General features: G+C 37.4%; 2 protein-coding genes across 3 annotated transcripts; both read right to left on the bottom strand.

The window, feature by feature from the left end:
* Positions 1 to 741: 741 nt before the first annotated feature.
* Positions 742 to 22001, bottom strand: LOC137586408 (uncharacterized). Of its 2 annotated transcripts, none has more exons than XM_068302439.1 (13): positions 21378 to 22001; positions 12371 to 12528; positions 11493 to 12216; positions 10836 to 11045; positions 7726 to 8285; positions 7192 to 7328; positions 6309 to 6825; positions 5107 to 5228; positions 4968 to 5042; positions 4310 to 4497; positions 3191 to 3282; positions 2913 to 3105; positions 742 to 2842 (listed from the first exon to the last, which is right to left on the bottom strand). In XM_068302439.1, exons 2-13 carry the CDS (start codon positions 12497 to 12499, stop codon positions 1980 to 1982), a joined length of 3810 nt encoding a protein of 1269 aa, XP_068158540.1. In that variant the 5' UTR covers positions 12500 to 12528; positions 21378 to 22001; the 3' UTR covers positions 742 to 1979. The 2 variants fall into 2 exon arrangements, with proteins under 2 accessions (XP_068158540.1, XP_068158532.1); XM_068302431.1 differs by lacking the exon at positions 21378 to 22001 and adding an exon at positions 12824 to 13152.
* Positions 22002 to 23245: 1244 nt separating this feature from the next.
* LOC137586422 (N-acetylneuraminate 9-O-acetyltransferase) lies at positions 23246 to 26472 on the bottom strand. The gene is made up of 3 exons (XM_068302451.1): positions 26150 to 26472; positions 25976 to 26072; positions 23246 to 25738 (listed from the first exon to the last, which is right to left on the bottom strand). The coding sequence occupies exons 1-3, from the start codon at positions 26403 to 26405 to the stop codon at positions 23512 to 23514; spliced, it is 2580 nt and encodes an 859-aa protein (XP_068158552.1). The 5' UTR covers positions 26406 to 26472; the 3' UTR covers positions 23246 to 23511.
* Between the last annotated feature and the right edge of the window lie 891 nt (positions 26473 to 27363).

Genomic DNA, 27363 nt, shown 5'->3' on the forward strand with positions numbered 1-27363 from the left:
TGCGTGCCTATGAGCGGGCAAATGGAGAGCGGTGTGCGTGCATATGAGCGGGCATATGAGCGTGCAAATGAGCGGGCAAATGGAGCGGGGTGCTAGTGTATGTGTGCACGCACATATGCACGCACACTTAGCTAAAGTCAGCGAGAGGGCGACTATATATGTAAGTGAGCGAGAGCAGTTCTTCCGATCAGCAACTATGTATGTGTGGGAGTGACAGTGCAGTTTAGTGGGAGAGCGCTTTTCTCCCTCTTTGCCATCGCTGGTCCTATATAAGAAGCTGCAACTGAAGGCGTGCGCGTGCGCATGTCATCAGGTGAGTGAATTATAATTTTTACTGTTATAAAAATCTGCGCATTGGTCACACAATTTTATTAGCATAATAATACAAAATTTTCAAATCAAGAAAAATTAAAATTTGTTTTTTTAAAATATAGGAAAAATTAGGCAAATATAAGTATAAATAAAAAAAATTTAAAAATTACGAATAATTAACCAATAATTAACCAAAATTTGGAAAAATTAGGATAAATTAAAAAAAATTAGCAAAAATTAATAATTAAAAAAAAATAAAAATAATTTTAAAAAATTAAAATTAATTACTAAATCAAAAATCTGGCAAAAATTATTATGAAATTGTGTTTTAATTAGCATTATTCAATGGCAAACGGAAATTTTTTATTACATTCCATTTTTTATGCTAATGACAACAGATTTCATTAGAATTAATTTTTGTAAGTTTGAATGAAAAATTTTTTGTTCGAATTGGTTTTTTTCAATACCAATAAAAAAGAAATGCTGATGCTTAACGGCACAACTATGCGATGTACATACATATATGTATGAAAACAATATTGTCGGCGGAGTTCATTATGGGATAGACACACAGGTTTCAAATAATTAGAAGAGAATTGGTAAGAATGTTATAACTAAGTACATTTATACATGTGGTAGTGGCTTATGGATTTAAGTTGCTGAATCTTTCACAATTAGGTATGTACATGTATCTGCACTCAAGTGCACTCAAGATGTGTTAGTGTACGTGCATGGTGTTTTGTGTGTCAATGGCTTTTCGCATATTCATGAATTCGTGTTGTAAATTTAAAATTTTAACACACAAAGAGAATTAATAAATACATATATATTGTTATATATTTGTTACTAACACAGAGAAGAGAATTAATTAATATATACTTATACTTTGCTTTTTTTCTTTCTGTTGTGTTTTTAACCAATTATGTATGTTGTATCTTTTATCATACTTGAATTGTTAATTTGTTTTCCTCTTTTTTCGGTTCTTTCTTTGTTTCTTTTTTTTTTTGCCGTTTTTTAAACATTTTTTGGTGAATTCTTTTCGGAATTGATTTGTTTTCTTTGTCCTCAGATGAAACCGTGACTTTGTCTATGAGCCTAGCCGAAATTGTTTTAAGAAATGGATTGTGATACCTTTTTTCTTCACTTTACTTTTTGATTTCAAAAATTATTGTCCTCCGCCACCGTTCCTTCATATGAAGGAGGGGCGTGGTTTGTTGCCCTTTGCTTTCTTATGTTTTTTTTTTTTTTTTAAATTACAGTTTAATTAAATTTTTTTTTGTTTTTAAGTGCAAAAGTGTTAAATTTTTTAGACAATTTTTCATATTAAATACATATGGGACATGAGTCTTTGTATATAAATGTATATATCCCTGTATTCACCCATAGAAATGTGTGGGCATTGGTTTATTGGTTATTTCGAAAACCATTGTGTTGATTTTGCTTAGACTTTAAAAAATTATACAAAATAATCCATCTCGATGGATGCCGTAGATATCCATATACACAAATACCCAAATATATTAAAAGTCGTTGAATTATGGACTTATTTAAAAATTTTGGACGCATTATATGCCATTACATGTTAACGATCTGCTTTGGGGACCATTAATCACTTGCTGTTTCAATTAATTCTTCGTATGGTCCTACTCTTCCTAAACTGCTTCACTTTAAATGACAAACAAATCGCTACAACTGGACGAATTGCGGCGTCTCATATTAATCGCTTTTTTGAAGCGTAAAACGGATGCTAAAAAGACCTTTGTACGTGCAGTAAGCTTGCTAACCACCTTGCGATTGCAATCGATCTTTTCATCCACCTCATTTTCCGCATCTAAATTTCGTTTCTTATCAGCATCCTCTTCATCGTCATTATCATCATAATCATAATAATTATCGTGGTCATAGTTTCTGCCGAGCTGAGAATCATCTAAAGCGCATACCTGGCGTCGTTGAAGACCCGCTGCCGCAGCTTGCGAAGTAGAAGGCCCGCTGGAGTCGTAGGAACGCCGCTTCTTAGAGGACACGCCACCATTAAAGTGACTAAAGGGACGTCGCAAACGCATGTTAGCGGTCAGCAGTTCAAATTTTGTCATGGCCGTTGTGGAGGTGGAAGTGCTTCCATTAAGGCGTTGCCCCTCGCTGCTTTCCTCGTCCTCTAATTCACTGTCACCCATCTTAAGAATGCTCTCCAAGTTAAGAGTCCGGCGATGCGCTTTGCGCACTTTGCCTTTTCCTTTAATTTTACCCTTTCCTTTAAGCTCTTCGGTAGTCTCTTGATTATCGTCATCACCCTGACAAATACTCATTTGCCGTTCTAGCTGACGGGACGGCAAATGCATATGACGATGATTTTGTATAGTAGTCTGGAAGTTTAGTCGTTCTAATTCAATAGAGCTAAGAAGATGCAGCCTCTGGGGATTAAGCTTAACCTGGGCCACAATCCCCACTAGCAACTCGTCCACATTATGATCCAAGCCGGACGAAACTTCAATAAATTTGCAGGCTATCTCCTTCGCCACCTTGCGACCCACTAAAAAAGCGAAGGAATGAAAATTTGTGATTTGAGATTCTCCCTCATTAAAAAAGGCACGTTTGCTTACTTTGCCGAGTTACTTGGCGGTGCCTTTCTAGATCCGTTTTATTTCCCACTAAAATTGCTCCTCGAGTAAGTAACATCTCATTTTCTTTTAAATATTGTAGGGCTTTTTCGGCGGCCTTAAAAGTATTGCGATCCACCACGGAATAAACAACTACAAAGAGGTCAATATTGTACGTGGCACAAAACGATTCCGTCTAAAAAAATAAACTCATAGTAATGTTCATGTAATAATTTGCAATGGGTTATTCCTCCAGCGGTGGAATTTTCTTTGCTACTTACCGACATTTCACAAGCTGGATGATCGACAATTTCCAAGTCAGTTTCAATGTTGTCTACTAGAACCGAAACCGTCTTCTGCCCATACTCGTCATCTAAATGAGAAAATAATAAAAATGGAGCAATTAGCTCTAAAGTGGCGCAACTCCATCTAAAGTCACAATCAAATATATTTTATACATAAGCCAGCTGGTAAGTCAGCCACAGTCTTAACTTTATAAACAAAGGCACTGACCAACAGAGTCTTGCAACCACCAATCAAACTAAAATGTCCTTTTTTCCTCATTCAGATTAAGACTATATTCTGCGAAGTTGCAACAAACCAATCTACAAAATCTCGATGAAATTGAAGGCTAATCCAAAGCAAGTTCTCTTATGACCCGAAAAGTTTGATGCTATTTAAATGTGTAAAAGGGCAGCCATAAAAACTTAAATCTTACACATATTTATCATCATTTTGAAATAAAAGTACATATTAGTTTAAGAATATAAATGAATTTTAGCGACTATTAGCATTCAGCGTCTTGAATAAGACCTTTTAATAATTCTTAACGTCACAATTAAGTTGATGAATGCATTTGCATAAGTTCAAAATCTCCGAAGTCTTTCCATAATTTTAATTACCAAGTTTCCTGTTCCTCCCCATACCCAACATATTCATTTCTACCTCCATCTCTAGCTCCATATTCATCCCACCCTGGTTCAGGCTGAGCCGATGCGGTCGCAAAGTTAATGAAATTAGCGTTAAAGCTTTTTCATATTTTATGACTTTGTGGCATAATTAAAATGCAAATGTGTTTGATTAAAAGCTGTACAGACACACTCTTTGCTTCTTTCTCAGAGCAACCTGAACCTGAACCTACTCGAATTTGGAGCCCTATTTTGGATTTTCCTTTGTTCAATTCCGTCATAACCCTCTTCGATTAGTTCCCAAATCAGACAACAGGTTAATTATTTATATTGTGGTAGTCCATCTGAACCATGGAAATCAACAAATATTATCTTTCCGAACTGAATGATGTATTTAAAGTTTGAAATGTCTGAAAACGCGTCCTTTACCCGAAAAAGTGCCAAGGATTATGCACATATAATTTGTAATAATATTTTTAGTATTCAACTTACCCAGGCTAAGATCATAAGCGCATATATAATCTGATGTGGTAAATTGATACGTCAATGTGGTTTTGCCCACACTAGATGCGCCAAGCATGGCAATTTTATAAGCGGGAATCTGTTCGGATTGAGTCTGTCCCGGCTTTGAGGGATCCTTATTTTCATCAATGACATCGGCAGAAGTGCGGGAGGCATTACTGAATGACGACAATACAAAGAAGAGAAGTAAAAAGACTTGGGTATAATAACAATAATATGTAACTCAAAACTAAGGAACACGTAGCAGACAAAAAGAAAATACAATATTTCTTTAACAATGGACTTGCCCCTCGGTTTAATTTAGTTCCGTTTGATTTGGTTTGCTTTTGTAATGGCTGCGGAAATTGTTTATTGTGCGCAAAATTGCATGAAATGAGTGTCTCTTTCTAGCACCCGTGCACCCGTGGATGTATGTATGTATGTATATGTACATGTCAAAATGACTCATTGATGCCGCCGCCATTTTGATTGTTCACAAACCGTGTACTCAATACAAACCTTTCGTAGGCATATGTATATTATTTATTCTGCTTTCCTTCAGAGCGATGCAAATTTGTTTTATTTCACTGTATAATCAATTTATTTTTTCTACACTTGCTCACGCAATCGCATTCATGCAACTACTCACCTATTGTGTCGGTCCATGCCGCTGTTTGAAGTGCCATTGGATGTGACAGAATTGATAGAACGTGACCTGCGGCTTCTGTCGAGGGACAACATTGAATGTTCATTTATTCATAATTTTCATTGGTATGGCTCGCGCTTACCTCAACGAGTCCCCCAAATTACATACACCATGCGATGTGATACTGAAACTGCGCAATCTATAATATTCCATATCCAAATCCCCACAATGAATGGCGGCTCTACGAGTGTCCGCCAAGCGCGGCTGTTGAAGAGAAGGAGCAAAGTTTTTTCAAAAACATTTTTAAGTACAATTTTTGTACCGCGTTAAATTCAATATGAACTTGCCCCAAAATCTATGCTTTACTTTTTTAAAATTGATAAACTAAGTGGTCGAGGCGGATCCAGGCGATTAACCTGCATTCCTTTTTTGATGAATCTATTACTTCTCCCCATTCCTACTAAGACACACTTACTAGGAAAATCTCCTTTGGATCCGCTCCTGGCACACTGTGGTGTGTAGGCAGGGTTTTCTTTCGCAACATTCTTGGCATGTTGAAAAATCGCTGTAATTAAAAGGCACGTTAAGTGCCTGGGACCAAAACACTGCCTCCTGGCTCTATGCTGTGCGACATGCAAATGTGTGAGTCATTAACTTAGATTTATGGTTATAATTCCTTCTAGTCCCACGATGCCTACCTGCATTTTCTTAATGTATGTATGTAGACGCTTATTTAATTAGATTAGGAAGTCGCTCGAGTGAAAGCTGTGCAACGTGGACTTGGCACATGGGAATGGCAGTGCAACTGAAAATTGGAACAAGTGCATTGATCCGTTGCAATCAGAACTCTAGTTTTTTCATCATTCCTTGCATTAAAATGAGAATATATTAAAAATTGCAAAGCATGGCAAAATTGTAAACTTTTGGCGTAGGTAAAGTAAAATGCGAAAGAATGTCAAGTGTATGGCACTCAACCCAGCCCAGCAGCTGCTGCCTCTGCTTTGTTCTCCTGTTTCTCGCCGACTTCTAATATATGCATTGGAGCAAAAACGCGAAAAGGAAATAAACTGAATGAAGTTTGTAAATTCATATCCCGAGGGCATTAAACTCTCAACAATGTTCCATGCGATGTCATACCTACTGCTCTCAGTGAGCACTCGTTCAACGCCCGGAACATGGTATATTAAAATGCAATGAATATATAGACTGTTGTAAGTACAAACGAATAAAGTAACTAAGTCAGACAGACGGACAGACATGGCTGAATCGACTCAGCTGTTCATTCTGATCAGGAATATATGCTAAGGAAAATTTGCCTGCCAGGAGGATTGAACCGAATCTTACCTTTCTGCTCTCTGCTGGCATGCTTGATGTTCGCATGCGCTGTTTCTGGGCCATACGGCTGCCCATGCCGACCGATCCTGAAGGTCCTGATGTTAGAGCTGTCCCGTAAGAGGTTGTGGTTGCCACCTCACCAACACCTCTTTCGCGTTGGGTGGGCAAGTAATACTGCTGCGATTGGTTCTGGGTTTTCGTGGCCACATTGATGGCGTTTGTAGTGCTGGCTGCGTTGGTGGCACATGGCAAAGCTGTGCGTGGCCGACACGAGGTTGTCTCATCACTAGAGTCAGCTGGGGGTGAATCAGTAGCTTCGGGGCCACTAGTTGTTGCATCTTCAGCCACAGCAGCCAATGTCAGTGTGCTGGAGCATACACCCAAATGCCCAGAGCCAAATTCCGAAACACGGTTGCCCCCTGTACCACTTCCTCCAGGGCCGCCTGTGCCAACCAGAATACCACCATACTGCGGTGAAACAGCACCTGACATGGCTTGCTGAAAGGTCAGCACTCCACTGCGATCTCTACAATAAGGATAAGAACGAGGATGAACATATAATAAATTGCATTTTCAATTTTAATTGCAGCACTTAAGGAATTATATTATTGATTAACTCCGGTGCCTTTTTGCTTTGCGCGTTAATTAACACGAATTACGAGTAAGTAAAAGCCTTTAAAGCAGACTTTTTGGTCTTTCAATTATTTATTATATTGGAGACACCACAGATAATGGACGCAAAGTTTTCACAAAGCAGCAAACATATCGATTTCGTCACATTTATTACATCTATGTATAATATACATTTTCGGATCACAAAGTAGTCCTTATTCAATAAAATAAATGCCGCGGTGGTAGATTATTTAAAAACAAGTTTAAAGTGGGAAATTACCTGAAGTTGGTGCTCCGGACTAGGTCCTCAGTTCCAACAGGGACGCTACAAAAGCCATGGTCTGTGTGGAGCAAATTAGAGGCGATAGATGACGAGCGACGTCGGCTTAATATTGGTGACTTCTGGTTACGAAGACTCTGGATAATCAATAGCAGAATGTTAAATTAAATTGGAGCACACTTAATTGTACATTTTGGAGATTATATTCGTTATCTGTTATTACCGATAAAGTCGATTGACTAAGCAGTGTATATTCGATTTATATCTTTTTAAACATATCTATCTCCCTACTCTTCATATATGGTTTAGGTATTACGTGAGAAAAAGGCAATATAAAATAGTGATCAATAGTCAAACGTCAGCTCTAATGGTTTAGAAAAATCAAACTGATTTTAAATACAATGTCTAGCGCTATAAAACAATTTATGAATATGGGCAAGTACCTGCTTGCAGTATAATTAGCAAAACACGGCACCTGTTTTTAGTTACTAACTTCACTTTAACCTTCATTTTGATTCTATTTCTAGAAATTACCCGACTCGTGCTTGGATGGGCGGCATTTAGGAAGTCACCATAACTGCTTCGCGTGGGCGTAGTAGGCGAGGTGGACAACTCTCTACCCCCACCGCCAGGAATACACACATCTCGATCTTTGTCCCGACTATAGGGCAAATGAACTAGCTTTTGCTGTGCTTGATTTTGTTGCTGGTGTGGCTGCTGTTGCTGCTCTGTCATGCTCGTATTGTAGGCGCCATAGTTGGCATTCAGATTGCTACGACTTCCCAATCCACTTTGCTGCTGGACACGCTGCAAAGCCGCCTCACGGGTATGGAATGCTCCAAGTCCGCTGCGTGTCGGCGGTGTGGGGAGGATACGATGATGAACCAATTGGGTGGGTTGTTGTTGCTGATGATGATGATGATAGATGACGGCTTGTGATTGTATTGGTGCTGCCAGCTGATGTTGCTTCTGTGGTTGCGGCTGCTTCAGAATGGGCTTCAGTACATTATATGCTAACTGATGTGGAGCTGGCGACGGTACCGGAACTGTCGGACTCGCATCTAATGCGTCATTTTCATCGCAAGTGGTGTAGGCTGTAAAAGGGACAAACACGAAGAAAAATGATTAGACACCGCAATGTGGTTAAAACCACAGTAGTCACATCTTAGCAGCCGAAATAAATTGTTCTATATTTAAATTCTCTATGCTTCATTACTATTTTTTGTTTTCCGAAGAAGTTTGAAGATAATAATAATATATAACTCGCTTTGTCTAACAACATGGACCACTGTGCAACCCCATGTCGAAGGCAGATACAGCTGGAAAATAACACAAAAATTTGGCCAAGCAACCAGTACACCTGTGTCACATTCGCTTACCTCGCCCTCGACCTTCCTTCCCTTAGCGCCTGCTACTTTATCTTCTCTGAATGAATGAACAAGAAATATGTTTCTCCAAGTCAAATATGAGAAAACGAAAACTTTTGCCCCTTTTCTGACATTTTCCAAAGGCTTCACTATGTGGCTGCGTGTGCCTCTGTTTCGGAGTAAGTGTGTCTGTTTACATGTTCACATCCGAGCTTAACGCTTCTTACCAAAAAAAAAACATACACACAAAGAAAAAACAAGAAAATATTAATAAACTTTGTGCTGTTGTAAACCATCGTTTTTGCGTAGACCGTCGTGGGCGAAGGACGGCGCTGTGATTAATATAGCTTAAAAGAAAATCACTCTCATTCTTGTTAAAGAAAATTGTAGTGACAATACAGAACTCTTTAAGGAACAGCATAGTCGAGGAGTCGGCTCAGCTGTTTGTCAATCGGCTGGATTCTATATTACTTTTACTTGTAGCTGTTTTACATATGTACATCTTGGTCACTGCTTATCGCACCCGGAAGTTGTTGCCAGAATCGAGTAGAAGGATGACTATTTAAGACCTCACCTTTTCTGTAAAGTGAGTATGTTTTAGGGGAGCGTGCACAAAACAATGGCCCCGATATGGACAGGACTTGTATGCTGCAGCACTTAGATTCATTGTATGGAAGGAGCATGTTAATTAACACCGCATGTTGCCGTCTCCTTCCTGGCCTTGTTCTTGTACTTGTACATATAACTCTGCCAGCACTCATAAACACGACAGTGTGGAGACGAAGACTTTGAAATGAGTACACTTTACGTTCATGTATGTGCACGGGGTGACAATGACATGACCCTTTTTGCTGTGGCTTGACTGCTACTTTCGATTCCCCTGCCATATTCCTCCCCAACGTAACGTCGGCGTTACGAGGCCACAATGTATGTTTCCCCCAGCCGAGTCAACACTTTGTTAACCACAATGTAAACTATTTCAAAAAACGAACACATATGTATGTAACTGTAACATATTTATGTATAAGTTTTCACTGTCTCTGGGTAAGTAAATCCCCATACGATAGAAAAGAGAGATTACCGAAAAGTGATTTTCGAATGAAAGGCCCTTCATTAATTGTACTTGATCTTACCAAACGCGTCTAGTTACCAAAACTAGTAGCTGCAGCTCTTCGCGATATCCATATGAACAAACGGAGAGATACAAATGGCTATAATCACTCAATATTTGACACTGATTAATACTTTAGAGGAGTGTATGCGTCTTGGCCACTTTGACATCCTATTCACCTTTTCATGCATTGTATAAAAAAGTGTGCGTATAAGGGAGAAATTTTAATTTAAAATTCGTCTTCTTTCTCTGTGTCTTCAGTGTCTGTACGAGAATGTTTCAAAGGAATTCAAATTTACTGTTTATGAAATTATCTGTATTTAGCCGCCTTCTTTTAAATGCCATCCACATAATGCGAGGTAAACTTTTTTATAAATTCCTATAAAAAAAAAACCACAAAAAAAATTCGACCACTGGCAAAAGCAAAAAACTTTCTAATAAAAACGGTGGTTAAAAAAGCCTAAAGGGAACGCCAACAAAAAAAATTAACTTTAAAAGAGTCAGATGAACAGTAAAAACAAAAAACAACGTAAAAAGAAAGTGAAAAGTGAAAAAATTACACAAAAGTGACCAAATTTGAAATACCTTACACAGCAAGAAAATGTACAATATGGAATCAATGCATTTCTCACAATATAACCAAACTTATATATTCATACACCTATTTGACTCAAATGCAAATATAAAATAAATTGTAAACTAATGCAAATTATAAGTTATAGATAATAATATGTAAGTAGTGGATCCATTACCTATAGAGTAATTTAAAGCCGCTGCTATTTAAAACGTTTAAAAGTTGTAGTTATCTGATTTTTCCAAAAGACTCACATTTATTCTTTCTGTTTCTATTCTTTCTTTCTTAAACGTTCAATTCAAAGAGGACGATGGGTTAAAAAAGATTCCGACTCTGACCGAATATTCTACGTAACCTTCACAGGTCTGAAAGGAGAGTTGGGGACAGAGAGACCAAGAATAAAAATTACCGCTAAGTGATAAGCAAATAAGGGGGAGACCTGATTGCCCTAAACTTTTGTCACCATCTTCCAAATACATATCTTCTTCTTTTATCCCAACTCCTGTCTCATATTGTATCATACATTAATAACAAATTTACTTCGTTCGAATACCATAAAACATTCATTTTAATGAATTAAATAAATGCATACCTCTTCTACATTGAACGAAAAAGCCAAGCATTTTGTGCCAAAACCTCAGCCGGCTCCGACTAACTGAATGCGGCTCCGGGTCCACGGTCGATGATATGGATGGATGATGATTATATAGGGCATTGGACCACTGAACCGATCGAAACAATGCATCATCAGTGACAACCGAGCGCTTGACCCAGGCTGGTTCGGCTTCAAGGCAGTCAGCAGCTGGCAAAATCAAGTGAGTCAAGGAATGGAAGGAAAATATGAAATAAGCGGAGAGAGAGAGAGAGAAAAAGAGAGAGAGAGAGAGGTAAATATGGCTATTTTACTCTCCTTTCTCACTTTTATTCTAACCTTTGGAAATGCCCTTCTCAAGATCTAGATACTCTCTTTGAACAAAACTTGTAGATGCCAATATTATGAATACTTTAATTAGGAAATTTTTCCCCAATCTCTTATTATGTAGACATAAAAAAAAGTTTATTGCTGAAAGATAGTGAATATCTTCATTTGATGCCAAGACTCTTTAAAAGGTTGTATAGCGAAATTGCATTGCAATTCTAAATGTTTTATGAAAGATTAATTTATGGTCGTTCGCGGCCAAGATATTAAAACTTTGGCACGGCTAACAATTGTTTAGTGCTATCGTCTCTAATTGGGTTTTCTACTTACGAAAATCAAGGGCCGAATCCAGAATAGCCGACGTTGGACGTGGTATTGGAGCATGAGGTGGAAGTGGTGGAGCCCCAATCCGTAAACTGGTGCTATTATCCTCGCCATCAGGACCCAGACGTTGTAACTTATTTCCGCTGCAGCTGGCTACAGCATCGCACGGCAACGACTGCTTTTGTCCATCGACGGCCGGTGACTGTTGCGTTGGCTGATGCAGGCAGCAATACTTAATATGCTTGCAAAGCAAGTTGCCACTCTTGCCAAGCGATGCGCCGCAGTCACGTTTCGCATGCATCGGCTGTTCGCCCAGGCCTGCCACATCGATTAGGCTGCCACCTCCGTCAGGGCAACTATCGCCATAACCGATGTGATCTATGCCAGAACTGCTGAAAGATTGTCGCGGTTGCCGATTCATGCGGAACGAATTAGAACGGCCAACAACGACAACGCCGCTACCGCTTAACCGACTCCCGTAGCCAACAGAAGCAGCAACGCCATCTCCTTGAGACATATCGCTAATGCTTCCGCTTCGACTACGTGGTTTATGTGACATTTGCTGTTGCAAGGGATTGGGATATTGCTGCTGCTGAAGGTTAGATCGTCCTTTATCACGATCTCGATTTCGTTCTCTTTCTGAATTTCGCTCGCCGCTGCTATGACTCCGTAGGCTTCCGCCACATCGTTGACGTTGGGAGTACATTGACTTATTTTGACGGGGTATAACCTACAATATTGTGAAGAAGAAAACTTTAACGGAGAGTTTAATCAAACGACCTAAGGCGGGTATAATCTAAGTAGGCCAGTAGTTTTTTTAGTCTAGTTCCAAAGTTTTTTCCATCTTAAAGACCTGATTCATTCGTTACTTTTTATTTGTATACCTTATCCTCCAGCAAATTGGCAAATATCTCGACATGATCCTCATCTTCGTTCATCATTTCAAAGAAGTTTTTGAAAGTTTCCGGAAACGTGGCAGGAAATTGACCTCGAGCCTCCAACTTGGTATCCATTTTCCCGGCGTTGGTCTTAATTTTCAACTCTTGTTTTGTTTATCCACGGAATCATGCAAAAAAGAGAATACGTTTAGAGCAAACCGGCGAGATAGGAATGGACAAATACAACTCAGATCAAAAGCGAAACGAAAATCAAACTCAGTCAATATGGGGGTTTGAGTAGCTTTGAAAACAATTGAAATTCCTAACTTTTTTAACTAGTTAAAAATTGTCTGCACACTAGCCAATTGTTGTTGCTGGTGAAGTTTGTCAACTTTAAATTGAATTTAGCGCGCAACTGAGGTTGTGGGAAAAATTTTGAAAATTCTTCTTGCTCATTACCATATCTCACTCATACCAAGTTGAGGTGTCAGAGTAATGTGGTGAAAGAGAACTCATGTCGGCCTCTTCAGTTGTGGTCCACAAAAGTTGAAAAGTTATTTTAATGGCGGTTTTCGTTTTCGTCAACTTTATTAGTTTCTTCCTACGTTTTTCTTTCTCTCTCTGCAACGCACTCTCGTCTGGTCTAAAACATAACTCTCATTGGATATTTTTCCTACTTACCCACCAACTTTCACACATCGGGGCATACCATCATCATTGTTAAAATAAACATTAAAATGCTAAATATATTGAGCTAAAGTTTTTAATAATTCCGAGCAAGCTTAAACAAATACATCTGCAGTTTCAGTTGCTTGACTTCATGACTCTTTGTGATGACAAACAATGATGGATGATAACAAAAGGAATTGCGCATGCGATTATATAAGTTCCGAAGTACATATGTATGTAGTTATGTATGTATATAACAGTAGTAACTTTCTGCATAGCCAGATATATGTACATAAACTTATAAAATGCCCAATTTCAAATATGTTCAATGAATTGAAAAATTTAACGCACTTATTAATCTTGATAGACGTCACAAAATACAACAATTAATAGCAACTTTACAAAATAAACACATTTTACTCTCTCTTTTTAATTGAATGAATTGGGAAATTTCCTGTAATATTCAGCATTTAGTCATTTATTTTATTTAAACCAATTGTTCGGCATCATCACTGTTTTACTTTGATTTAGGCAATCGATATTTGCTCTCTCTTTGAATGTTTCAAAAACTATAGCATACTTTTTTGCGCCAGTGTAATTGCAACTTTATTTACACTTTAGTTCTGTTGAATGAATTGCCAGAGCTTGTATGGGCGTGCTCAAGATAAATCTTCGCCTTCTTTTTCTCACACTGTCTAGTGCCACCTTCAATTTGCCGTTACTAGAAAAAGTCAAAGTTTTTTCCTTCGCTACTTAGGTGGTTGGTTGGCTGTTGTCATAAAAACTTTATCCCTGTCATTACGAACGCCTTAACAGCAAGATAAACATGCTGCAAGTAGCCAGTCTCCCTCCACCCACAACTTTTAACCCCCATTTTTGCCACGAAATGTAAAACAAACACATACAAATACACACACAAACTACTATGCTTTGCAGGCAAACAAAAACGAGGGCCTTCGCATCAGTTTTTTAAAATAGTTAGAATCATGTATTGTCGAATAATTGGACATTTAATAAGGTAAGGAGCAATAGCATTGAATATTATATTGCTAAATCATCGTAAATTGCATAATCCCCTAACATTAATTATCGGTCAACTAAATTGTTAATACCAAAAAAGATAGCCTAAAACCAAATAATACAAAGGCCTAGTCTTAACGTGCCCAACCTATCCACTTTCGTTTTCTACTCTGTTTGTATTTCTGATTTTTTGTTCTCATTGTTCGTAAATTTCATTCCCCTTTTTGCTTAAGCATTTATAAGCAAACAAGCTCAGGCACAGCTATGCTCTTTGCGCTCTCTACACCATTCATTTCCAAGTATGCACTACACGGCTTTTTTTCCAGCCCTCCAAATCTGAGTCTTGTTCATTCATTTCATTCATTTTGTTGGTCCATTCATTTCATCTACGTAGCTCCGGTTCGTTTCACTTGCTCCACACACTCTGTAACTTACAGTCCCGCCACACCAGCTGTCCTTCATGTGTTTGGGTATAAATCCAATTTCATGGGTTTTGTTGTTTTTTTTTGTATGTTCTTAGGTTAGTTGCCCATCACAACAATATTCAAGTGACGGCACTTCAGTTTCAGTTTCAATTTTTGGCATCCTTCATTGAAGTGGGCGTTTTTCGCCATCCATTTCGTTTCTCTCTTTTGGGCATTTCTTTGGGTCCGTGTGGCATAAATTATCATGGGTTAATGTTGATTCGGCAAACAATCAGCGACATCTCAAACAGCAGCAACAAGGAAGCCAGGGACTGAATGTAGAATGAGGTAGATGTAAGCTTAAAGTCAATTCAACATGCACGGGATAGCGTAATCTCTCTTTAATAATTTGCACATTTAAGTACTTTGAAAATAAAATGTCTAACGCCTTTTCTTAATCCTTTTGACAATTGCTATTACTGTTTGAATGAAGAGGTCAAACTTATATACAACATATTTCAACACAGGCCAACTTAACCTGCATTTGGCAGAGTTCAAGGATCAAGATGATTTTTTGAGTCCGCAAACACATGTTTAGACATTTAAGAGATGTTAAAAGCATTTTCGACCTTAATCAACACTTTCGTCTAAACATTTTTACTTTTACCCCTTTCTCTAATTAATCAGAAGCTAATTAAAACTCATTGGAGATACTTTGGATATTAATTGATACACAACGTCAACTACAAGCACTGCTTGAGTCCGACTCATTTTTCTACTTCTTCGTCTCCTTTTAATTGTAATTAGAACACATGCACGTGCCCCGTCCTGCCCTCCCTGTGATAACGTTTCTTGTCCTCCTGGGAACAGTGTTGAATGGCTTCCCGAAGGCATAATTATGAATGGAGTCCACCACCCATGGCTGCATGGCTATAATGATCTACAAACTGAAACCAACTGAGCTAAGAAAACAGAAAACTTGAAGCAAAAGCAATTCTGGATGAAAAGCAATTGCTCTAAATGGTTATTTCTACGGCTCCAATATGGTGGTTTTACATGATATAGAGAGTCTATAAAGTTTAATTTTAAATTAAATTTCTTTTTATTTCCTACACACACCCACAAGAATAGCTTGCTCACAAATCTTATTGCCGATGCATTACTTTGACAAATCAGAACTGACACGAGCTCCTAGCCAAAATGTTTTAAGCGATAATGAAACAGCTTATAAGTTGAAGCTACCAATATCTATGTCTTAGTACACTTTTAAGGACATCCAAGTTATATAAGATGAAGTTTTGTGGTGTATCTATGTACATATGTATGTACTTGTTTGTGGTCGGTTATTGTCAGTGCGTTAATCTAAACTCTACTACATACAGCTGTTCAATTGCAGTCAGAGTTGATTGACTTACGTCATTGCCCAACAAAGCCATAACAGGAAAGGCAAAGCAGCAACAATACATAATATAATCTTAGGGCTTTATAAAACTGTCTTAAATTGCACATTATCCTCACAAGACATATACTTTTGTTTAGTTGCAAAGCTTAGTTTAAATTAATTGAGTCAAACCCTTCAAAAGCCTGGTAAGTGATTTCAATCGAATAATAAATGGTTGCACTACGAAATAAATGATGTTTGTTCGTAAAATATTATTAGTATTTTTTTTTTTTTTTGTTGGCCTTCTTCATAAAAATTAATCGCATTCACACCAATGCTCGATCAAAATTTTTGATAAATGAAACCCAACGGGAAGCACTCACACTCGACTATGACAAATAAACACAAGTAGGACAGCAACCGACAGACTCTTTCAAAAATGCCAACCAAATAAGTTTAGGGATGCCTACGTACATATGTATGTATTGGTTTCGCTTTTTGTGTATACTTGCAAACTACTTAATCTCGTGTCCTATTTGCAGATGTTTGTAGCTGACAATAAAAAGAAAAAACCAACGAAAAGTCTTTAAATGTTGGCGGTGTGCGCGTTAATTATTGATTACTTGTCCCCAGGATCAGGGTCTGGTGGCACGGCAATGATAATTGAGCTGTGGGTGTGACACTTTTTTTATTGTTGTCCCCTTCTTTAATTACAATAAATCAATATTTCTAGTGTGTGAAGTCTGAAACAGTAAATTTACAGCTGGAGTTCAAAGATTGAAGTTTTGAGAAAAGTGTATAATAATTTACTCTGTTTATTTAAATTTTGAATGTTCAACCAACATTCGTGGGAGGCAAGAGAAACGAAGGGAGGTTTTACTTGTATATAATTTATGTCAAATAGCAACACGCGTGACAAATGGACAAACGACCGAAGTTTTGAATCAAAAGGAAACCAAAATATTTAATCATATTTTTATTTTAATTTGTATTTATATTAACTATACATACATATATGTACATTCTTTTTTCGTTTATTTGTGTATTCCCATGTGTGTATACTTCTTCTGTGGAAGCTCGCAATTAAATCCATATACATACATATATGTATGTATGTATGTACATATATCTGTGTGTTTGTATTTTGTTGAAGTCAGAGACAAAGGGTTTCTCCCCGCTTAATCAGTTGAAGTTGTTTGTGCCATTCGAAACCTCACCATTATCATGCTTGCCACCAGGGCGCGGGCTCAAACTGTGTTTCTCTGTCTATTTTACAGATAAAATATTTACTTGTGCCTGCTGGCAGTCAAGAGATAAGATATAGAAAGACGACGATGACAATGGTGGCGACGGGAGTCGGCACCGGAGTTGAAGTCAAGCCCGTCCTCCACTTCTTCCCTGCCCACACAATCATAATTAGTTCGACAATGTTTCAGTACGTGTCCTCTTCGATGGTTAAATTTAATTTTATCCACGAAATGACAAACAACTGCTGATTAGAATTATTATTAAGTTGCCAGTTGATTAATTGCAATCATCATTATGATAATGATGATGAACCGGAAACGGCTGCTCCCACAATACTTTGACTGTTATATAAAAATAAAACAAAAACCAGCACAGTTAAGTGATTTCTTGGATATTGGTCACAACTGGAAGTTAATGATAATTTTAATGCCAATAAATTTCACTCGGCCTACTTACTGCCTTTGAGTGCATTGCATGACTTTTTGACTCCATTTATTTCCACGTATTTCATATTTTACGTTTTCATTTTGGCGTGTTTTTTTGCCAGAATAACAGTACACATCAACGCGTTCAACACATTTATCCTTTTTATAAAAGTAAGAGAGGGAAAATAAGTTAACAAGAGGATATACGCGCTTGAGAGTGTGTGGTTGGCAGAAAGGCTCACCAATAGCCGGCCCGAAAAACTTGAGCTAAAACTGAATTTTAACAATTCGATGGAGATGGTCTTTTATATAAGACTATTTTATTACCGCATGAGAGTTGAGCAAATGTACATATATACATACATACATACATATATGTATTCTTAACATGTGTCTAATCCAATTCTAACCAATAATTGACAAATACCATACACAAGGCTCACCTTAAATTGAGAAGGGAGAAGAAAAGGCCGCCACTTTTAAGATTGGGGTGATTCTCATAAACAGTCCTATTTATGCCGGCAAGGACTTACGTGGGAACAACTGAAAAACTGAGAAAGAAATGAAGAAGAACCGCGCACGCACGCAAAGCCGAATTGGCTCATTTATCTTATTTCACTTTTCTCAAATATTTTCAAGTGCAAAAGTGGAAATGAGACTAAGGAGAAGTTATTGTGCTTCACCTCCTATTTTCGTGCTTTAAAATAAATTCACAGGCGGCACACATACATATACACATACACACATCACGCATCACGCGCACAGCGAGAGAAAAAAGGACGAAGCAGCAAGAGCGATAGACAGTTGCACCAGAGAGTCATAAATATTTATATACTTATTTTTTCGCCTGCCATTCGCACATTTGCGAATCAAAATAGAGAATGTTAAAGAAAGTGGATGGAAAAATGGGCAAGGAATGGAAAAAGCTGGAGAGCTAAATGTCTGAATGCATGACATGTAAACTCACACAAAATGTATATTTAAATTATATAGGTATATAAAGTATGTAAATCTGTATGTATGTGATATTTGCTTATTGCGATTTGTTATTTAAAAAAAAAAAAGCTTAAAAGTCCAAAAATTTCATTGCATTCAGTTGTTTTATTAATTTCAATCACTGAGATTTGCAATTCACTGGTCAGCTCAGTGCCAGACACAGTAACGTTAGTTATATACTCTTTGGAATTTTATGATTAAATCAAAAGCTGTGGGTTTTTATGAAAAATGCTGTTACTTTTTTGTTCAAGGTCAACACCAAAAATATTTTGATATTAAAAATCTTTACAATTTTTGACTTAAAGTTTCACTTGTAAGAAATTGCAAAATAGTTCTGAACTGCAATCACTTAACATTTGACCAGACATTTTTCTCTTCTTGTCTGTTTCAATTTTAGTTGTAATATTTTATTTAGTTATATTTTTTTATTGAAGTGTGTTTAAAACAACAACTTAGCGTGAGGAAATGCCTTTGCTTTAGCCTGTGTCCTTGTACCTGCTGGTGTGGTGATTTATTTGATCTTCGACCGGTTCCAGTTTAAGGTCATGGTATTTATGTATATAGCACAAATTGTTTGGATAAAATTAGAGAATCACTGTTGTTGTGACTATTTTGGCATATTACATTATGCTGGGTTGTTAGGCTTTGTTAAAATACAACATGAAAAAAATAAAAAGGCTTACACCTTTCCTTATTTATTTTCCTTTATTAATAACTGGTAGTTTTGTCAGTTATTTCTGTTGGATATTTGTCGTTGGGTTTTTTGTTCAGCTTGTTTTCTTTTGTGTGTATGGACTCATTTTACATTCCCCAAAAGTAAACTGGTTGGTTTGTTTGGTTTGTCCGTTGATTGTTCGTTCCTCCGTCAACGTTCTGGCATTGTTTCCTCATTCGCCTGCAATTACCCGCTACTCATTGTGAATAAAAAAGGTAGAAAATGTGACGATGAGCCGAAACGGTATTAAACCATATGTGTTTGGGACCCCAGGGAAGACAGTAACAATTCCAATTTCAAACTACGACTACCTAACATTCCATTGTCCTACAACCAGAGAAAAACATAGAAGGACAGATTAGAACAGTTGAGTTAGTTGGATTTTCAAATAATGATACAGAAATCTATCAGACGACATAAAATATGGAAATGACTATATTTTGCACAACCATAACACAAGCCATTCATCAATTTGTATTTTTAAAGATATATAAATAACTAACTAACTATAAAACTATCATTGGCATGATTTATTTCAGTCTAATTACTATTAGATACTTCTAAATAATCGACTCCGAAAACCCCAAACATAAGTAATAATTACGAACTTCTTAGTAAAGGCAGTTAAATCAAATAGATACATATATAACAATCAAAATATATATAAGACATACATATACAAAGAGACAGGAGTTTGTGGATTCATTTCAACAGAAATGAAGTGGGTAAATCGTCTTGCAGGTAAAACAACTATACTAAACTCATAATACCAAATGTAACTTTGAATTTGATTTTCTGAGGCCAAATTTATTGAAGAATTTTTTTTTTAGTAATTTGTCGTTTTACTTGTTTTATAAAAATCCGACAAAAATTAGATAATTTTTAACGCCTCCCATTACTAATGTTAGTTGTAGGAATACACAATTTCACCATTTGGGTGTATGGTAAAAAAAATATACGGTTAATACGGTTGAAACTATTTAGCAAAGATTAGATAAACGACAAGTCTGATACAGCTTGTTTAAGACCGTTTTTGGAATATATACATTTCACCGCGCTCAACAAATTTTCATTTGCAGAATGTCGTGTATTATGTATTTTGCTCCTCTAACTATCTCTCCTTCTCGCTGACTTCTCTCCTGACGGACAAGACCAAGAACATAAAAAATGGAATGGGGCAAATTAAATTTGCAGGCCCAGCAATATAATGTGGCTCTGGGTTGGCCCCAACCCCTCTTTCCACTACACCCACACAATTTTAACATGAATATGTATAAGTGTATACTTACATATGTTTGTAAGTATTTGTACGTATTTGAGGCAAAAACAAAAAAATTAATGTACAAAATGTATTGCTTAAATATAAATTAAGTAGAATGCATAAGAACTATGTTGAAGGACATGACCGGCGTTTTTGATTTTGTTTACATTTTCCTTTTCTTTTTATTGCTGATAGCCTCTGGCAGCCAAAAAAATATTAGCATACATTTGAGCGCTGTGTGTGGAGAGGGAGCAAAATATGAACACCACAAACGATAGAACAAATATACACGACGAGTACTTATATATTTGAATATTTTAAAAGTCCGAAATGTGATAAAATTGATAAGATTATTTTAGAAGAATATCACCTTTTCAATGTTCAAACTTAAATCGTAAAAGCTATATGTGGCAGTACAGATTATGGCAGTTCTTACCGCAGTATTGAATTCTGCACTTCAACTCGTCACTTAATTACTTTTTAGTTTTCTTACTTTTCAGTTTTTCATTCATATTTAGCAACTTGAAGGAGGTTGGTAACCTGCAGCCACACGCCAAATAACTAAATTCCTCCAAAAAGTGGAGATTTATTCCTTTTTAGATATATATAGCAAAAATCATTGTCGTCTGCCAACAAAAAAGAAGATGGCGGTGGGGGGACTCAGTGTTGTGCGATGTCTGAGCATGTCTGTCTGTAAAACAGTCTAACGGAAGATGCAATCTAAACATTAAGTTACCGCAATGGGGCAGACAAAGTCCTACTTGAATAATATACATACGAGGGCGAACGTCAAGGAACTAATATTAGTGTGCACATAAATTGAACAATATTTGTGTCATTAGGCAATTTACAAAATAAATTGGATGTTTCACTCACTTTTCGTAAGTTACCCACCGTTTGTTATTATTTCGGGGGGTATGAGAACAGTGCTCCTTGTCTAGAGTATTTTAATTAATGTCCTGGCTGTGCTCCTTTAGCTTCTGTTTTGTTTACAGTTTTCTTTAAATATTATCAAAATATCATTTTATTTACAAACGCTGGGTCGTTTGATGAAACGGTATACAAATTTCTCACAACTAAAAAAGAAGCCCGCGCGTTTTTAAACGGCACTTAACAAAAACAACAAAACACTAAAACCAACCCAAAAACTGGAGCAGAAAAAACGACAAAAGTTGCTCGCTTGTATATTTTTCTAATTTTTTTTTTTTTTTCTTTCTGCTTGTTGTCTCTGTCCCACGAACTTAAGAGCAAGGCTCGCCGAGGCACTTGTTGGCGGAATTATCATACACCCTCCTCCTTCGTTTTCCTCATCACATGGAAAGTGTGGGGGCTGAAGTGTTGTGGAGTGGCTCTGCTCAAGACTAGGGTTAGTTGCAGGTTGGAACTGGAGACAACAACGGACCGTTTTGACGTACTTGCTACCGATAACTGAGACCGGAGCCAAACGAACAGTGTCATCAAAACTGAACTCGTAGGACCGAGCGTTAGTAAAGCTTTCCAAAGCTCATGTCCGTTACAAAGCATTTTCGCAAAGCTTTTTTACAGGAAGTGGTAGGAAATTCGAATTCAGTGCGCTTATATTTGAAAATAATGTTCAAAATTAGTAGCACAAATTAATTAATTAATTATTTGCAGAAATTTGGCATGCATTAAACACTTTATGTGTACCCTAGGTAGGTACAAGAACCTTGAACATCGTTTCGTTATTACAAAATAGACAAGAAATTCAGTGGAATACATACATACATAGGGTTAAATGTGTCATAATGAAAGAACAATAAAACCAACCTTAACGGTTGTCGCGTTGCTTTGATATACCATCAAACCAAGTAAACCAACAATTTCAAATAAATAAAATGAAGTGCATATGCACATACATACACACATTTGTACATATGTATATTATTTGCTTTTCGTATGCCATGTAGCAAAGGCAGGATATCTGACACACTTTTACTAGCCTTCAAGCATTTTGGCATCCCAGCGTCCAAGCCAAGGTATACGAATAACGAATAAGATCAGACAATAAGTTTAACGGGGCGTATGACAACTGCAGACCGACATGGCAAGATCAGCTCGGCTATTGATGCTGATCAAGAATATACATATGTAAATACATAAATACTTTACGAGGTCGGTAACGCTTGCTTGTGCCTTTTATATAAAATTTGGGGACTTTGACTTACCATTTTCCCCTGTGGGTGCATGGTATACAAAGAAAAAAAGACAAGCGTCTGAATATACATATGTATGAATGGGTGGGTGTATGCTGGTGTGTATACAAGCCTACGTACTGTACAAACAAACAATTGTATTTGTTTCTCTTCCCCTACTAAGCATGCATTTGTTTTCTGCTGTAGTCTGTTTCGCAATACCCGCTTTACCAATTCGAGTAAAATGGATGTCTTGTGAATGAACGGTGGAGAGAAGTGAAAAACACTTGATGTATACAAACAAATATAAGACCACATACATATGTATGTACACACATTTTGTAAAACTGTAAGTGTGGAAAAGTACACACATACGGACATTTGCACATGTGTATGTTGCTATTAGCCTAATGCTACTGCATTTTATTAGAACATGCTCAACTCTCAATTAGTAACACAGGCGCTCGCTTTAGTAGACATTAGGCTGCTTCGCTGTCTCCCTACACCTACGCCCGCCCACCAACCATTTTTCCTTTTTCTATGTAGCACAACTAGTACATTTCGAGCGATGTGTTTAAGTTATGTATGTGAGTTATTCGTTGGAAAACGTGAATTTTACTTTAATAGCTTTATTTCTTATCGAATCTGTCTTATAAGCATATAATATAGCATCAAATATAATATCTAGTACATACATTTGGTTGCCGCCGTGGTTATAGGGGGCGCTGAGTGTGGCGGATTGTTGGGTAAATTTAAGTTTAAATATAAATTTAAGTAGATTGTGCAATTTTTCTTAACTCATACATATGTATAACATTAAATTAAGTCTGTGTATTAGAGGCAATAATTATAAAATAATTTTTTGCAATTATATTCTAAAACATCCCATCTGAACGGGCTACTGGTATAAGAACAATAAGAAAAACAACAAAATTTCTCATCACCAGGCGCCAATCATTGGGCACAGCATAGGGCAACAAAATTTCTGTAAGGCGATGGACTTCATGCGAGACACACACAAAAATAAACGAAGTAATAATCATATTAAGTGTAGGAAAACCAGGCAACAAAACCAAAACTCCGTGGCGATCTGCTGCTAACCAAATATGATATTGGCAGACAAACAGCTCCAATGAGATGCGCCCGAACCAGGCAAAGAATGTCGAGAAGCGGGTGCGTAAGATGCCCGATATATTGCGCAAAATTACATAGCCAATAATCGGAATAAACAGTATATACGAATGAATTTCCTCGCAGTTCTGGAGATTCCGACATAAAAACGAAAACGCAGTATAAATACCTACGCCCAGGAGAGCTAAAAGTGTAACAGATATGGAAGTGCGACGAGAAAATAAATTCCCATGATTATTATCATCGAAAACTAAATTATTTGGCTTTGATTTCTGGGCTATGTGAAAGCAGGCTGCAAATATCATGCCAAAGGTGACAGTATATCGATCTAGTTTCCACTGATACCACCATTCATGGATATCATCATCGGTCGTGACGAACAAAGCTTTCCAAGGACGCGTGACAAAAATGCGTTCAAAAAACACCTCGGACATGAACAGGACTGTGATCAGGCCTAAGCACCCAATGCATTTGCCTACTAAATACAGATAATGAAGAGGATTTACATCTACTGAACTAGATGATATTCGTGGCGGCATGGCCAAAACGAAATATATAACACTTAACCAAAATGAGAGCAAAGGCACAAAATAGTAAAACTGATACGGTCGATTCATGCAAAAGCACAATAAAACACTGAGGAAATTCAAGCGGAACATGGATTGAAAGAAACGTACAAATAATGACTTAGATGAACCGTTACCAACACCTCTTCCTTCCATACCCCTGGACTGCCAAATATATGTAAAGTGGGTATATCCCGTTAAAAAAAAATAACCAGAAATAAGTAACTTTATGTGCATATGAATAGGCAAAACCCTTTGGGCACCAGTCATATAATAGATCAGGACCACCAACAAAATCCAGCCTTTAAGTTCATCTGTTTGGTCGCGATTTAAGACTTTGGTGAAACGGGAATCCTCAGTGAAAAATAGGCCCAAGGCAAAAACATAGCCCACAGGAATCCAAAATGAGAACTCGGAGTAGTACTTATTTTCCTTCATAAAGAAATTTGTGCGATCGCACAAATAAAAATATCCCATGATTAGGCCCAGGAGGGATAAAGCCAATAATGGGGTGCTATAGTCGGTGATTAAAGCCGATATGGCTGAAGAAGGTGGATTACTTTGTTGTTGTTGTTGGACTGGGACATACAAAGTTTGTCCTCTTAAATGTTTAAGCCATCGTCTTAGACCCATGCCGCTTAATAGACTAATGCATACACCAAACATCGAGTATGCCACAATTTGCAAGGTAGTATATGGTTCGGAACTACTGCAGCAAGTGCCATCGTTGTAATTCATATAATCGTTGCAATACATATTCCACAGTAATTGCACTTCCAATCTCTGGCCATGCTGACTTAATTCATAACCGTCTACGGCGTTGTCCAAAAGACCATTTGATATGTGCCAAGCAGATTCCCAGATGGTAGCTTCAGTATAACGGAAGACATTGCGGGCAATATGATTAAAGCGATCTATATCCTCATTAAGTAGCAATTTCCACGAAGACGGCAATTTTTCTTCATCTACACGATCGACCAGTTTCCACAAGACCCTTGATTGTTGTGCTACCAGTCGATGGATGGGCGGTCCCAACAGAGTCAAATTAACGCTATAATGTCTAAGTATGTCTTCCGTCACATTGCCATTGATTAGATTTGTGTGGCTGAAACCCATTATGTAGACCGAAGAAAGCTGCTTCTCTGCCTCCAAGCGGTAGAGACGATCAATGAGCCAGGGACTTACCTCTTCGGCTTTAATATACTGTGCCATCATATGTAGCTTTTTATCCTGAAAATGGGCCTTTGTTGAGGCATTTTCATTGGCATCTGCACTAAGGCTTAGGGGAAGACGCAGTTGCTCAATAAAACGCTCGTAGAGCAACCGTATACTTGCATCGCCGATAAAGACAAAATTGTTTTTGTTGTCAAAAAATGCCAAATAGCGCAGACAGCGTCGGGTGTCGCTAAAAATTGATATGGAAATTAGTCACATAAATAGATATTGACATTGGGTGGGTAGGTAGATGGATGATTCATTTAGGTGAGCACAGTTTCCCATAATGCCATAAGCAGTATAGATAAGAAATGCTATTAGCTTTACTTTTAAAAGCACTGATTTTGTCTGACAATAGAAAAACGCATCCTCTCGGCACTTATGTACATATGTATATAGTAGTATCTAACGATTTTACTTCACTTACGTTAATGAATATTTGTGGAGCATACATCCATAGGGCTGCCACTCATTGTCACCCTTGAATCGTCCCTTGGACAACAGCCACTGGCAGGAATCACTTCCTATAATCAAGAAAATGAATCATTTGATTTTGCCTACAACATGTACATCCACAGATCACTTGATCGGTAACACAAACCGTAGTTCCAGTTTAGCAGACCATGGTAAAAGATGAATCCCAGGACCAAAAGAAGGGCCACCTTCTTCGCATTGGTGGCATTCAGTTGCTTTATGAAGAGATCCGCTTTTGTAGGCGGCCGCTGAACTCCACCGCCTGCAGCGCCGCCTATGCAAATGCCACCAAGTTCGGCTACCCCTGTCACTCCTCTTGTATTTGTTCCCGAATTGTTACTGCTGATGCCATTGCCGGCGCCGCGAAGCTCCCGCAATTCCATGGTGAACCTCGCCACCACCTTCAACCTCGCAAACAAAAACTTCTTAACCCAACTAACATTTACTTCATTTACTCATGCAATAATATCCCAGAAAACATTAAGTGCTCTACAACAAAATTTGAGAACAAATATTCACATACATACATATGTATACATATGTATTGCATCTTAGAGGTTAAGCAAATTTCAGAAAATGTATTATATTTAACTTTAGAGGTCATTATGGCCAATGATTCTAGTATTCTAAGCATTTCAAGCTTGTCCATTCACTTCCTATATTTTTTAATTCGCACTGGCTGAATAGTAAGGAGGCAAAATTGTTATATAAAATATTTATTTTTGTTTTTAAACATACTGAGTGTATTTATTAAAAACAAATAAATCAATAGACACATTTCAATATTATTTTTATACCCTTGCAAAAAGGGTATATTAATTTTGGTCAGAAGTGTGCAACGCATAGAACGAAGCATCTCTGACCATACAAAGTATATATATTCTTGATCAGCACGACGAGACGAGTTCAAATAGCCATGTCCGCCTGTCCGTCCGTCTGGATCAACGCAAACTCCTCCTAGACCGTAAGAGCTACAGAGCTGAAATTTTGCACATAGGCTTGTATATACTGCAGGCGTTGTATATCTCGGATTCAGCCGGATCTGACCACTATATCATACAGCTCCCATACAAACCCCAAAGTCACGAACAGTGACTTTTCTCAATAACTTCGTTATTTTCTATGTTATTATCGTGAAACTTAATATTAGAGAGTTTATTACGCCTATAAACGACTGTGCCATTTGATCAAGATCAGATGACTATATCATATAGCTCCCATAGGAACGATCGGGCGAAAATAGTGACTTTTGTAAATAACTTCGTTACTTTTAACGTGATTGTTTTCAAATTAAACATTTCTTAATTTAATATATCTGTTAATGACTGTGTCGAATTTGAT

This window comes from Drosophila tropicalis, unplaced genomic scaffold (assembly GCF_018151085.1).
Source record: "Drosophila tropicalis isolate 14030-0801.00 unplaced genomic scaffold, ASM1815108v1 contig_158, whole genome shotgun sequence".
Classification (NCBI taxonomy): Eukaryota; Metazoa; Arthropoda; class Insecta; order Diptera; family Drosophilidae; genus Drosophila; species Drosophila tropicalis.

What these genes read in the sequence shown, in the direction of transcription:
- LOC137586408 (XM_068302439.1), bottom strand. Translation starts at nt 12,499, where the DNA reads ATGGATACCAAGTTGGAGGCTCGAGGTCAATTTCCTGCCACGTTTCCG. An exon ending in TTTCGTTCAATGTAGAAGAG is followed by an intron (nt 8,286 to 10,835) that starts GTATGCATTTAT and finishes TCCCTTTTACAG; the next exon opens with CCTACACCACTTGCGATGAA. An exon ending in CCGCCAAGTAACTCGGCAAA is followed by an intron (nt 2,843 to 2,912) that starts GTAAGCAAACGT and finishes TCGCTTTTTTAG; the next exon opens with TGGGTCGCAAGGTGGCGAAG.
- LOC137586422 (XM_068302451.1), bottom strand. Translation starts at nt 26,405, where the DNA reads ATGGAATTGCGGGAGCTTCGCGGCGCCGGCAATGGCATCAGCAGTAAC. An exon ending in TCTGCTAAACTGGAACTACG is followed by an intron (nt 26,073 to 26,149) that starts GTTTGTGTTACC and finishes TCTTGATTATAG; the next exon opens with GAAGTGATTCCTGCCAGTGG. An exon ending in CTCCACAAATATTCATTAAC is followed by an intron (nt 25,739 to 25,975) that starts GTAAGTGAAGTA and finishes ATCAATTTTTAG; the next exon opens with CGACACCCGACGCTGTCTGC.